General features: G+C 46.8%; 1 protein-coding gene across 2 annotated transcripts in view; it reads right to left on the reverse strand.

Annotated features, from left to right (window-relative positions):
• The window catches only part of WWOX (WW domain containing oxidoreductase), a 1,169,433-nt gene that overhangs the window by 901,212 nt on the left and 254,114 nt on the right, over positions 1 to 14,107 (reverse strand). For both annotated transcript variants that reach the window (XM_073659143.1, XM_073659142.1), the window contains exon 8: positions 702 to 887. In XM_073659143.1, coding sequence (XP_073515244.1) covers positions 702 to 887 — 186 coding nt within the window. The remainder of the gene's footprint in view (positions 1 to 701; positions 888 to 14,107) is intronic.

Here is a 14,107-nt window from a genome sequence, read left to right on the forward strand (position 1 = left end):
CCTGACACTATCTAATAAATGTGCTGGCAATAAGGGTCACAACTTAATGAAAAGAGAAATGGCAATGCCCTATTGTCAAATTTATTCATAAATTTCTAAGGAGAATAACAGAGGAATGTCGCAAATATACCAAAAAAACTTCAGCCAAGCTAGAGGAGGGGACCTCCAGGGTCATCTGGTCCACACTCCTGCTCAATGGAGGATTGACTAAATCATCTCAGACAGATGTCTGTCGAAACTCTGTTTGAAAACTTCCAAGAGAGGTGGTGAGTTCTCCTTCAATGGAAGCCTTCAAACAGAGGCTGGACAGACATCTTCTGAGATGATTTAGTGAATCCTGCATTGAGTAGGGGTGTGGACCAGATGACCCTAGAGGTCCCTTCCAACTCTACCGTTCTATATTTCTATGACCTGAGCTTTTTAGATGTGTACAGAATAACTCCATCGAATGAACAGCGCAAGTAGTGGGGTTCTACTTGGGACCAATTCTACAAAACTGTTTTTTCTTAGCTCTTTAGAATTGATGGCCTTGCCTTAGGCAATCAAGAATAGTTTGAAGGGGGTCTGAAAATCATCTGACTGAAAGAGCCACACCTGAGGAAAAGGGCTAGTTGGGTTATGAGCCATGTATTGCAATACTGGTGGAATAAAAAGGGGTTGACTTCATGTTGTCGTCTCCATATTATTTTTACTGGACCAACCTGTGAGACTCTGAGGACACCACAACGACCCGAGATGGAACAGACTGACGTAATATATCTTGCAAAAGTGAGGTCAGGTAGAAGTGGCCGAGGTGATTGACCTGGAAAGTAATTTCGATGTGATCTTCTGTTAGCTGCCAGGGAATCCCAAAGACTGCACCATTGCAAATCAGGACATGGAGAGGCCTGTGAAAGACAGGAGCAGATATTACGTTGTGCATGCCATAGAAGTCACTCACTTTTTACTATAGCAAAGAACGTAAAAAAGTGGGGAAACCCATACTCTACGCCATCCAGCAGTTGACTGGGTTCCATCAAACATTCTACTTCAATTAATTGTGAAAGATACTGGCCATGCTAAATCATTGGTTTTGGATATCTAGTACCTGTCTATATGATTCAATAACCTGCTCCTTAGTGCCAATCCACTTACCTTACCATATCATGACCCTGCCCCTATATATCGCTCCCAAATTATCACAAAGTCAAAACACCACTGATCACCCAAGCCATCACTAGACTGCACCGTGTTCTCCATCTATCTTCTTTTCTTTGATTGACAGCTCTGGCTATACAGGATTCAGAGGAGGGTTGGAGATAGTTGGAAGACAAGTATGTGGCAAGGTTCACTGAACTTCTCGGCCAAGCCGAGGTCAACGGACGCTTGTGCTTGGTTTGGACAGTCAATTTGTACTGACAGACTCCCTTTAAATTCATGTTTGTAAAATCCAATTCTATGAAATGTTCTCTCGGTCATCTACTAGGTTTGTATCTGGCCCAAAATATCAAAAACCCTTAAAAGAGTTTACAGCTCTGATGGTGTGGAAGCCCCGAGATGCAGACAGATACATGGATCTTTGTGTTCAGAGCAATGCAGCGAGTGATTTAGCATGATTGTCATGACAAGGTGACTTGAGAGATGTGAGCGGCTCCTGGTCACTTGTCAAGTGACCCCAAAGCCACTTTCGATAAAATTCTACAGGAATTAAATGGGAGCACCAGAAATGTATCCCCTCGTTCCCTCGAGCAGCTGCTGCCTTCGTTCTCCCCCTCCTTCATCTTCTGCCTTGACTTCCATGCTATGTTTATCATAAAAAAATAAAAAAACACAGAAGGAACTGAAAGGTTCACTACCTGTGCAGTGAAGGCAAGTCCCCAGCTAGAGCAAACAAGCCAAGACATAATTCTTCAAACACTATCTGCTCATGTTATCCTAAAGTGACCCTATCACAACCCTATCAGAAATCTCACCTGAATTATTTCAAGAACTGGAACTTCAACCTGACCCGTAATGCCCGTGGGGACAAGGACTGAATTTGAAATTCAATGTTGAGCTGTGGCTTCGGTGAAAGAACAATTTTTTTTCTGTTTTCAAGTCAGTGCGGGGAAACTTATGGAAGAATTTGTTCTTTTCCTTACCATCCAGCACACGTCTCAGCTTTTCTTTTATAATGCATGCTCTAAAGCCTGCGTTGCTTTTATTATGTTGTTAACTAGGTCTATAAAACACCAAGGACGTTCGGAGACGAGCGTCGTACTGACTACTGGTCACACTAATAATTTGCCCTATAGCTATTGGAAGGAACGGGGCTCTGTGCAATTAAACAGGAATACTATAAAGTGACCGCGAAGGTCAAAATCTCGTTCCCCAGGTTTCGATCTGAACGATTATTATGAAAGCAATGCTTCAATGCGACTATAATCTAGAAAATAATCTTCACGCAGGGAAAAATAGCGAGTGCGGCCATGGTTTATACAGATCGTGCCACATAGTGGGTATTGACAAGCTGACAACAGACAAGACATTCGAACATATGAAAACAATATATATTGCACAGATGCACACGTGTAACACATACACTTGGTTCAGGTCAAATCATTTAATACTGCAGTAAAAATTCTTTAATCGTTCAGGATTTGATTGCATTAATTTCTAGAGCATTTCTGCATCTCTTGGCAGGAAAAACGCGCGTTTTGCCACGATTTTGATGTGTTTTTTGATGCGTTTTTTAATGCTTTTTTAATAAGTTTTTGATGTGTTTTTGTACATCAATGAATCCTTTTTGGAGCTAAAAAAAAGAAGTATTCCCATCTTGGGCATGTGGGCAGTGAGCTCATGATGATTGATATTTCAGGCCAACGTCATGGTTGACCGCTGGCCCCAACTCTGTTCTCTACGATGGTGCCAGCAGAGGCATCATTGGCTTTGCGGTATCACTGGAGCTAGCCAGCTAAGCCATACGGAGGAGGCCCTCCTTAAAAATAGGTCCCTGTCTTAAGCCTCGGAAAAAGCGTGTAAAAAAAAAGGCAACTTTGAAATGTACCTCTTATTAGAAATCCTCTCCGATTTCAAGAACTGAGGGATTTTATAGTTTCTCAGTGTTTACGTTAACGGCCATGTCTGCAGTATATCAACAGTGCTCAGTTTTCGAGGCAAGGAGCGAAGAGCTTACAAGCTCTATGCTTTAGAGCTGGCAAGTGCTTGAGAGGGCTGCTGCCAGACTCCTCTGACGTTGACTTTTCTCCTTTGTGGACAAAAGGATCGACCACTGAAATTCAGAAGGTCTCCCTTGACCGTGACATCATCTGTTGGGGAGAGCATAAAGCCCCCCATGTACAGGGAGAGGATAAAGGCTTCAATAGACTCGGCCAATCCATCTGATCTCGACAGGTTGAGATGACTTTAGTGTAATGAGTTTGGGAGCCTAAACCACAGTATACGGGATTTTTTTTACAGTCCTTTTTACATTAACTTCTGTGATAATCCAGAACGCAAAAAAAAATGCTTAATTTAAAGCACAGATATTCCCTTTTTAGAATTTGGCCAGTCGGCGATCAGCTACGGTAATTGTCCGAGACGCCCATTTAGAGATTGTATGAATTGGTTTGCAGGACCTGGTCCATCGGACACATCATTAGCCTGTGGTCACTGGATGGGAAACCCGAGGACCACATTCTACCTGAAGGCATCTGTGGTTCTTCTCTTGATTAGCCGGCCTGGCGCGATATCACACAAGTCACACCGCAAAGAATACGTTGTGCCAGGCTGGCTAATCAAAAGAAGGGTAGGGGATGACGGGAGGTAGGAGACTGTTCTCAGGTGTCCCATCCAGGAGCCAAAGATTACCGATATGGCTGATGGTCCAGGTTCTGCAAATCGATCTGCACGAACTTTTGCCCCATTACCTGCGCCCTCGGCAGGGCTGTGGAGTCGGTGTCCATTTTGGTGGAGTCGGTATAAAATGGATCGACTCCGAAAATATATAATGAATTGAGTACAGTAGTTCAATGCAGTTTGCGGGGAATATTTTTTCATAAGAATTTGGGAAAGTTATGAAATGTCCTATAAATGTCTGTCCTATTCCTGATCTAGGGGTATAGACTTTTAGCTGAGAAGAATCTGTGCTACAGTAAATTTATCACTTAAACATGAGCCATGTATGAGGGAGTCGGCGTCGTGGAGTCGAAGTCATGGAAATTGAGTAGTCGGAGGTTTGGCTTACCGACTCCACAGCCCTGCGGCAAACAGCCATTTTGCTAGAGCTAAGGGCAGCCAGGTAGACATTTACCTAGCAGCAGGGACTGCAGGGGTAAATGTAGTCATCTATTAAAGTTATTCTACAAGTAACAAGTAAGTATTGAGTCTGCCAGATTGGAAGCCACTTGTTGTTTAGGGCACAAGCAATAGGATTCCCTTATATAATGTCCATTTGCCCTAAAACTGTAAGGCAGTCCTTTAAGGAGTAAATAACCTTGCATTTATTAATTTTTTTCAGAATTTTGTCCAGCATTAAAAGTTATAAAAATCACTTTATTAAGAGATTTGTCTTCATTGTTTTTTAAAAAAAATTGCATGTGGCTTCCAAACCTTGATTTTTCCCCACTTTAGTCTTGGAGTACAGCTGATGGCAGTGATGGGTCAGCTCAGAGGAGGAGACAGGGGCTGACCCATCACTGCTATCATCTGTACTCCAAACGAGGACACGCTGATATCAATGCCGCTGAAGGCAGGAAGATAGACTGGGGAAAAGCCGGGGGCTGGAAAACACTTTTTTTTTTTTTTTTTACAGGAATGAAGGCAAATTTCCTAATAAAGTAATTTGCAAAGTTTCATAACTTTCCATGCTGGACAAAATTATATAAAAAAAGTTAAAGTTTAGTTTAATAAATGGAGCTTGGCTGCAATACCAGGCACAGCCTATGATCAGGAGTGGCGCTGTTTGCATCTAAAGGAATCCTAGTTTTATTTGCTTCAAGATGGTAATTATTGATTAATAATTTTGATAATTATTAATCAATAATTAGACTTATGTTGTAAGTTAATTTTTTTTAACTTACAACATAAGTCTAATTTTACAATGCAGCAGTCAAACAAATTCTATCATCTCAAAAGTATTCCGATTTCTCTTTCATCTGCAGATAATAAACCCCTTGCAGATAAATTCTGCCTTTTATGAGGAATGGAAAAAAAAATGTAGACGTCAATGTAAACACCACAATTACACGTCGAAAAAAAACCTGCCAGCTAATTAAGGGTGAGGCTGGGTCTGATTTATTGCTGCGCGCCAAGCCTGTAAACTGATGGTGAAATGATTAGAAAAATATGAAATTGCCCAAGGGTTACAGACGACTGCTTTTAAAGACCATGGTCAAATCATTTTGACAATAGCATTACATGTATTAGTACGTTACTTTTTCCCAATGACAGCCCGTTCTTCTGATTCCCTGGAGAAATACAGCGCTGTAATGGAGTTCACAAAGTCCCCTAACTGCTGCATGCTTCTGTACACACACGACTCGGCTACGCCGCGCTCAGGGAGAAGGAGGACGGGGACAAAAGGAAAGAAGGGGAAGAACGCAGCGCTGGGACGTGGAAATGCAGCACAGCGAAAATGTAAGGAAGGTTTACGTGGATAACAAAGTGTAGAATTATGTGCACCAGGCTGCGGGAACACACACAAACAGCGACATACGGGGTGACATGTACAGCGACATAAGGGGCGACACGTACAGCGACATACGGGGGCGACACGTACAGCGACATACGGGGCGACACGTACAGCGACATACAGGGGCGACACGTACAGCGACATACGGGGCGACACGTACAGCGACATACGGGACGACACGTACAGCGACATACGGGACGACACGTACAGCGACATACGGGGGCGACACGTACAGCGACATACGGGGGCGACACGTACAGCGACATACGGGGGTGACACGTACAGCGACATACGGGGTGACACGTACAGCGACATACGGGACGACACGTACAGCGACATACGGGGGCGACACGTACAGCGACATACGGGACGACACGTACAGCGACATACGGGGCGACACGTACAGCGACATACAGGGGCGACACGCACAGCGACATACGGGACGACACGTACAGCGACATACGGGACGACACGTACAGCGACATACGGGACGACACGTACAGCGACATACGGGACGACACGTACAGCGATATAGGGCGACGACACGTACAGCGACATAGGGGGTGACGCGTACAGCGACATACGGGAGAGACACGTACAGCGACACAGTGGGGGCGACACATTCAGAGATATAGGGGGGCGACACATACAGCGACATACGGGGGCGACACGTACAGCGACATACGGGGGCGACACGTACAGCGACATACGGGGGCGACACGTACAGCGACATACGGGGGCGACACGTACAGCGATATACGGGGGCGACACGTACAGCGATATACGGGGGCGACACGTACAGCGATATACGGGGGCGACACGTACAGCGATATACGGGGGCGACACGTACAGCGACATACGGGGGCGACACGTACAGCGACATACGGGGGCGACACGTACAGCGACACACGGGGCAACACGTACAGCGACATACGGGGGCGACACGTACAGCGACATACGGGGGCGACACGTACAGCGACATACGGGGTGACACGTACAGAGACATATGGGGGCGACACGTACAGCGACATACAGGGGCGACACGTAGAGCGACATACAGGACGACACGTACAGCGACATACGGGACGACATGTACAGCGATATAGGGGGGCGACACGTACAGCGACATAGGGGGCGATGCGTTCAGAGACATAGGGGGCGACGCGTACAGCGACATACGGGAGAGACACGTACAGCGACATAGTGGGGGCGACACGTTCAGAGATATAGGGGGGCGACACATACAGCGACATACGGGGGCGACACGTACAGCGACATACGGGGGCGACACGTACAGCGACATACGGGGGCGACACGTACAGCGACATACGGGGGCGACACGTACAGCGATATACGGGGGCGACACGTACAGCGATATACGGGGGCGACACGTACAGCGATATACGGGGGCGACACGTACAGCGATATACGGGGGCGACACGTACAGCGACATACGGGGGCGACACGTACAGCGACATACGGGGGCGACACGTACAGCGACACACGGGGCAACACGTACAGCGACATACGGGGGCGACACGTACAGCGACATACGGGGGCGACACGTACAGCGACATACGGGGTGACACGTACAGAGACATATGGGGGCGACACGTACAGCGACATACAGGGGCGACACGTAGAGCGACATACAGGACGACACGTACAGCGACATACGGGACGACATGTACAGCGATATAGGGGGGCGACACGTACAGCGACATAGGGGGCGATGCGTTCAGAGACATAGGGGGCGACGCGTACAGCGACATACGGGAGAGACACGTACAGCGACATAGTGGGGGCGACACGTTCAGAGATATAGGGGGGCGACACGTACAGCGACATACGGGGGCGACACGTACAGCGACATATGGGGGCGACACGTACAGCGACATACGGGGGCGACACGTACAGCGACATACGGGGGCGACACGTACAGCGATATATGGGGGCGACACGTACAGCGATATACGGGGGCGACACGTACAGCGACATACGGGGGCGACACGTACAGCGACACACGGGGCAACACGTACAGCGACATACGGGGGCGACACGTACAGCGACATACGGGGGCGACACGTACAGCGACATACGGGGTGACACGTACAGAGACATATGGGGGCGACACGTACAGCGACATACAGGGGCGACACGTAGAGCGACATACAGGACGACACGTACAGCGACATACGGGACGACATGTACAGCGATATAGGGGGGCGACACGTACAGCGACATAGGGGGCGATGCGTTCAGAGACATAGGGGGCGACGCGTACAGCGACATACGGGAGAGACACGTACAGCGACATAGTGGGGGCGACACGTTCAGAGATATAGGGGGGCGACACATACAGCGACATACGGGGGCGACACGTACAGCGACATACGGGGGCGACACGTACAGCGACATACGGGGGCGACACGTACAGCGACATACGGGGGCGACACGTACAGCGACATACGGGAGAGACACGTACAGCGACACAGTGGGGGCGACACATTCAGAGATATAGGGGGGCGACACATACAGCGACATACGGGGGCGACACGTACAGCGACATACGGGGGCGACACGTACAGCGATATACGGGGGCGACACGTACAGCGATATACGGGGGCGACACGTACAGCGATATACGGGGGCGACACGTACAGCGATATACGGGGGCGACACGTACAGCGACATACGGGGGCGACACGTACAGCGACATATGGGGGCGACACGTACAGCGACACACGGGGCAACACGTACAGTGACATACGGGGGCGACACGTACAGCGACATACGGGGGCGACACGTACAGTGACATACGGGGGCGACACGTACAGCGACATACGGGGTGACACGTACAGAGACATATGGGGGCGACACGTACAGCGACATACAGGGGCGACACGTACAGCGACATACAGGACGACACGTACAGCGACATACGGGACGACATGTACAGCGATATAGGGGGGCGACACGTACAGCGACATAGGGGGCGATGCGTTCAGAGACATAGGGGGCGACGCGTACAGCGACATACGGGAGAGACACGTACAGCGACATAGTGGGGGCGACACGTTCAGAGATATAGGGGGGCGACACGTACAGCGACATACGGGGGCGACACGTACAGCGACATATGGGGGCGACACGTACAGCGACATACGGGGGCGACACGTACAGCGACATACGGGGGCGACACGTACAGCGACATACGGGGGCGACACGTACAGCGATATATGGGGGCGACACGTACAGCGACATACGGGGGCGACACGTACAGCGACATACGGGGGCGACACGTACAAAGACACATGGGGCAACACGTACAGCGATATACGGGGGCGACACGTACAGCGACATACGGGGGCGACACGTACAGCGACATACGGGGGCGACACGTACAGCGACATACGGGGGCGACACGTACAGCGACACACGGGGCAACACATACAGCGACATACGGGGGCGACTCGTACAGCGACATACGGGGGCGACACGTACAGCGACATACGGGGGCGACACGTACAGCGACATACGGGGTGACACGTACAGAGACATATGGGGGCGACACGTACAGCGACATACGGGACGACACGTACAGCGACATACGGGACGACATGTACAGCGATATAGGGGGGCGACACGTACAGCGACATAGGGGGCGACGCGTTCAGAGACATAGGGGGCGACGCGTACAGCGACATACGGGAGAGACACGTACAGCGACATAGTGGGGGCGACACGTTCAGAGATATAGGGGGGCGACACATACAGCGACATACGGGGGCGACACGTACAGCGACATACGGGGACGACACGTACAGCGACATACGGGGGCGACACGTACAGCGATATACGGGGGCGACACGTACAGCGATATACGGGGGCGACACGTACAGCGACATACGGGGGCGACACGTACAGCGACATACGGGGGCGACACGCACAGCGACATACGGGGGCGACACGTACAAAGACACACGGGGCAACACGTACAGCGACATACGGGGGCGACACGTACAGCGACATACGGGGGCGACACGTACAGCGACATACGGGGGTGACACGTACAGCGACATACGGGGGCAACACGTACAGCGACATACGGGGGCGACACGTACAGCGACATACGGGGTGACCCGTACAGAGACATACGGGGGCGACACGTACAGCGACATACGGGGGCGACACATACAGCGACATACGGGAGCGACACGTACAGCGACATACGGGGGCGACACGTACAGCGACATACAGGGGCGACACATACAGGGACGACACATACAGCGACATACGGGGGCGACACATACAGCGACATACAGGAGCGACGTGTATAGCGACATAGGGGGGCAACATGTCCACCGCCACCAGCATCTACACATCTATCCATTATGTCTGCAGTATCTATCTCTACATAACTCATGTCTCTTTGTCCCTCTGTCTATATCCATCTTTATCTACATCTATCTCACATCTATCTAGCTATATAAATGCAAAAGAAGCAGGCAGCACACTGCGGGAATGTCAAATAAGTGAACAAACTTCTAATTTGCTATGTGAGCAAAAAAAAGAAAAAAACAACGTTTCGGCTCCAAAGAGCCTTTTTGTATTTATATTATTAGGTCACTGGGCTGTAACCTGCAGGCTGGCAACTAACAACTGCATTTTGTCTGTGCTTGTGCTGCCTCATCTTTTGTTGTTTTTCAGTACCTATCTATCTATTATCTATCTATTATTTATCCATCTATCATCTATCTTCTATTATCTATCATCTATCTATTATCTATCATCTATTATCTATTTATCTATCTATCATCTATCTATTATCTATCTATCTATCTATCTATTATCTATCATCTATTATCTATCTATCTATTAATCTATTATCTATCATCTATCTATCTATTATCTATCATCTATTATCTATCTATCATCTATTATCTATCTATCATCTATTATCTATCTATATATTATCTATCATCTATCTATCTATTATCTATCTATCATCTAACTATTATCTATCTATCATCTATCTATCTATTATCTATCATTTATTATCTATCTATCATCTATCTATTATCTATCTATCATTTATTATCTATCTATCATCTATCTATCATCTATTGTCTATCATCTATCTATCATCTATCTATCTATTATCTATCATCTATTATCTATCATCTATCTATTATTTATTATCTATCATCTATTATCTATCATCTATCTATCTATTATCTATCTATCTATCATCTGTCTATCTATCTATCTATTATCTATCATCTATCTATTATCTATCTATCTATTATCTATCTATCTATTATCTATCTATCTATCCATCCATCCATCTATATATATTAATCTATCTATCATCTATCTATTATCTATCATCTATTATCTATCTATATCTATTAATCTATCTATTATCTATCTATTATCATCTATCTATTATCTATCTATCTCTTATCTATCTATCATCTGTCTATTATCTATCATCTAATAAATATCTCTTCTATATATTATTTATCTATCTATTTGCCACTTTATTTCTCTTTCCATGAAATTCATCTCTTATCCTTCTCTCCTCTTATATCTATACCTAACTCTTCATCGCTCTCATGTCTTTAACCCTTTTATCCACATCTCTCTCATATCTATTAGTAACCGCTCATTTCTGTCTTTCTATCCCTTACCTACAATACCTACTTACTTATTAATTAGTTATGGCATTATAAATGCCTGACAAGCCTCCTCGCTCTCCCCCCACCTGTCCTTTCTACTTACTACATATATTACTTGTATCTGTGCAGTAAAACAATAACAATAAATGTATCACAGAGTCACAATGACTGAACTGTGCAGAGAATAGTGCGGCAGCGCTGAGCCGGCCATGTACAGATCTCCTCCAGTGCCGCCTGGCCTCCACCTGCACGCACCGCTCGTCCGTCCGTCTCTGCTTTCATCCCTTCTACGCAGTAAACAGCTCAATGTAAAATACTTTACATATAATGATATTGTGAAGCACAAAGCAGTATTTGTCCGGCGCAGACGTTTCTCCCGTCAGGAGCCGTCTGGAGAGCTTACGCTTCGTGTGTGGTCTGGCTCCTCTCCAAAATAAAACTGAAAGAATTAAAACAGAAACAGAAGACAATGTGGTGTTTATTGACAGATGGATTGTCAGGTGAAAGCTCCCAAGTAGAGTCCAGGGGCACGAGATGCCGGGAGCCAAGAACATAAAATAACCATCATTCCAAGATGCGAGAACGGTGCCGGACAAGGTGTGCGGGGGGGTGATTTTATCCCAGAAGGCAACAAAACCTCTGATATGCTTCTTGTATAGAAGCAAAGATGAAGGTTTATATACCGGCCTTACATATCTTAGAAGTCACCACATAATCCCACCCACTGGGACCCGCATCGATTTCGAGAATGGGGCTCCACTGGAATAAACGATGGCCGCGATGCGGACCACTAACTTCATTTAGTTTCTTTAGAACTGTTGAAGTTTGCACATCGGAGCCCTGTTGTTGTGATCAGTGAGGGGTCTCAACGTTGGGACCCCAACAGATTCCGAGAATAGTGCTCAAAAGTGCCAGGTTTGAATAGAGTGATGGCCCTGCATGCGCACTACCATTGTCTATAGGACTCCTGGAGATCACATGTAGACCAATCTTTGATGGTCTCAGTGATTGGATTAAGCGGTTCTGTAGATAGGTGGTAACTTGCTAAGATGGGTTATCCGATCTAGCAAGTCAGTTTTGCCCAGTACATGACAATTTCTGGGGAATGAAGGAGCAATTTGCAAAATACAAACTCAAAAAAGGCAAAAGTTGTGCTTACTTCTAATGGGAGGCAACATCACCATGACCAATTTACACTCTTGAATTCAACCTTGACCATCTTACATTCTCACTTACAATCTTGACCCTCTCACATTCTTACTTACAACCTTGACCTTCTTACACTCAGATACATCCTTGACTCTTTCACGCACACAACTTTGACCCTTTCACACTCTCCCTTTACAACCTTGACCCTCTAACGTGCTCTCTTACAACCTTGACCCTCTTACGCTCCCCCTTACAACCTTGACCCTCTTACGCTCCCCCTTACAACCTTGACCCTCTTAAGCTCTCGCTTACAAACTTGACCCTTTTTACATTGTCCCTTAAAACCCAAACCCTTTTACTTTCTCACTTAAAATATTGACTCCTTTTATGGTCTCGCTTACAACCTTGACCCTTTCGGACTCTCACTTACAACCTAGATCCTTTCATGCTCTTGCTTTCAACCTTGACTCATTCACGCTCTCGCTTACAACCATGATCTTTTCACGCTCTTGCTTACAACCTTGACCCTTTTGCATTCTCGCTTACAATCTGGACTCTTTTACGCTCTTGCCTACAACCTTAATCTCTTATGTTCTCCCTTAAAACCTGGACCCTTTTACACTCTGGTTTACAATTTTCACCCTATCACGCTCTCGCTTACAGCCTGGACTCTTTTACACTCTCGCTTACAAGCTTGACTATTTCACGCTCTTGCTTACAGCCTTGATCCTTTCACACTCTCACTTACAGCCTGGACTCCTCTATACTCTCGCTTACAACATTTACCCTTTCACACGCTCGATTACAGCCTGGACTCTTTTACACTCTCGCTTACAACCTTTACCCTCACACTCTAGATTACAGCCTGGACTCTTTTACACTCTCGCTTACAGCCTGGGCTCTTTTCCACTCTCGCTTACAACCTTTACCCTCACACTCTCGATAACAGCCTGGGCTCTTTTACACTCTCGCTTACATCCTTTACCCTCACACTCTCGATTACAGCCTGGACTCTTTTACTCTCTCGCTTACAACCTTTAGCCTCACACTCTCGATTACAGCCTGGACTCTTTTATACTCTCGCTTACAATCTTTACCCTTTCAGACTCTCACTTACAACCTTGATCATTTCATGCTCTTGCTTTCAACCTTGACTCATAATAATAATAATCTTTATTTATATAGCGCCAACATATTCCGCACCGCTTAACAATTCACAGGTTCATATACAACAGTCATAAGTAACATAGCTAAAGATAACACAATAATTACAGCAAAAATAATGACGACCCTGCTCGTAAGAGCTTACAATCTACAATGAGGTGGGGGTGACACAAAGTACAATGGCTTATTTACAAGGATGGTCCAGCCATCTTGAGGGGATGAGGGATAGATAAAGGCGGCATGAGCTCATCACCAGCCAGTATCTGTAGTGCTTTTTGGTTCGGTGGAGAGATATGATTAGAGAAATAAGGGATGGGCTATAAGAAGATAAAAACTTCGATTAGGGAAGGTAATAGGCTGCCCTAAACAGGTGTGTTTTTTAGGGAGCTTGGGAGAAGTCTTGAAGCCGGGAGTGGGAGGTACTGATTAGTGTGGATATTAGTCGAAAGTCGCTTGAGGTGCG

This window comes from Phyllobates terribilis, unplaced genomic scaffold (genome assembly GCF_046119375.1).
Source record: "Phyllobates terribilis strain yellow unplaced genomic scaffold, ASM4611937v1 Scaffold_13__5_contigs__length_258822181, whole genome shotgun sequence".
Classification (NCBI taxonomy): domain Eukaryota; kingdom Metazoa; phylum Chordata; class Amphibia; order Anura; family Dendrobatidae; genus Phyllobates; species Phyllobates terribilis.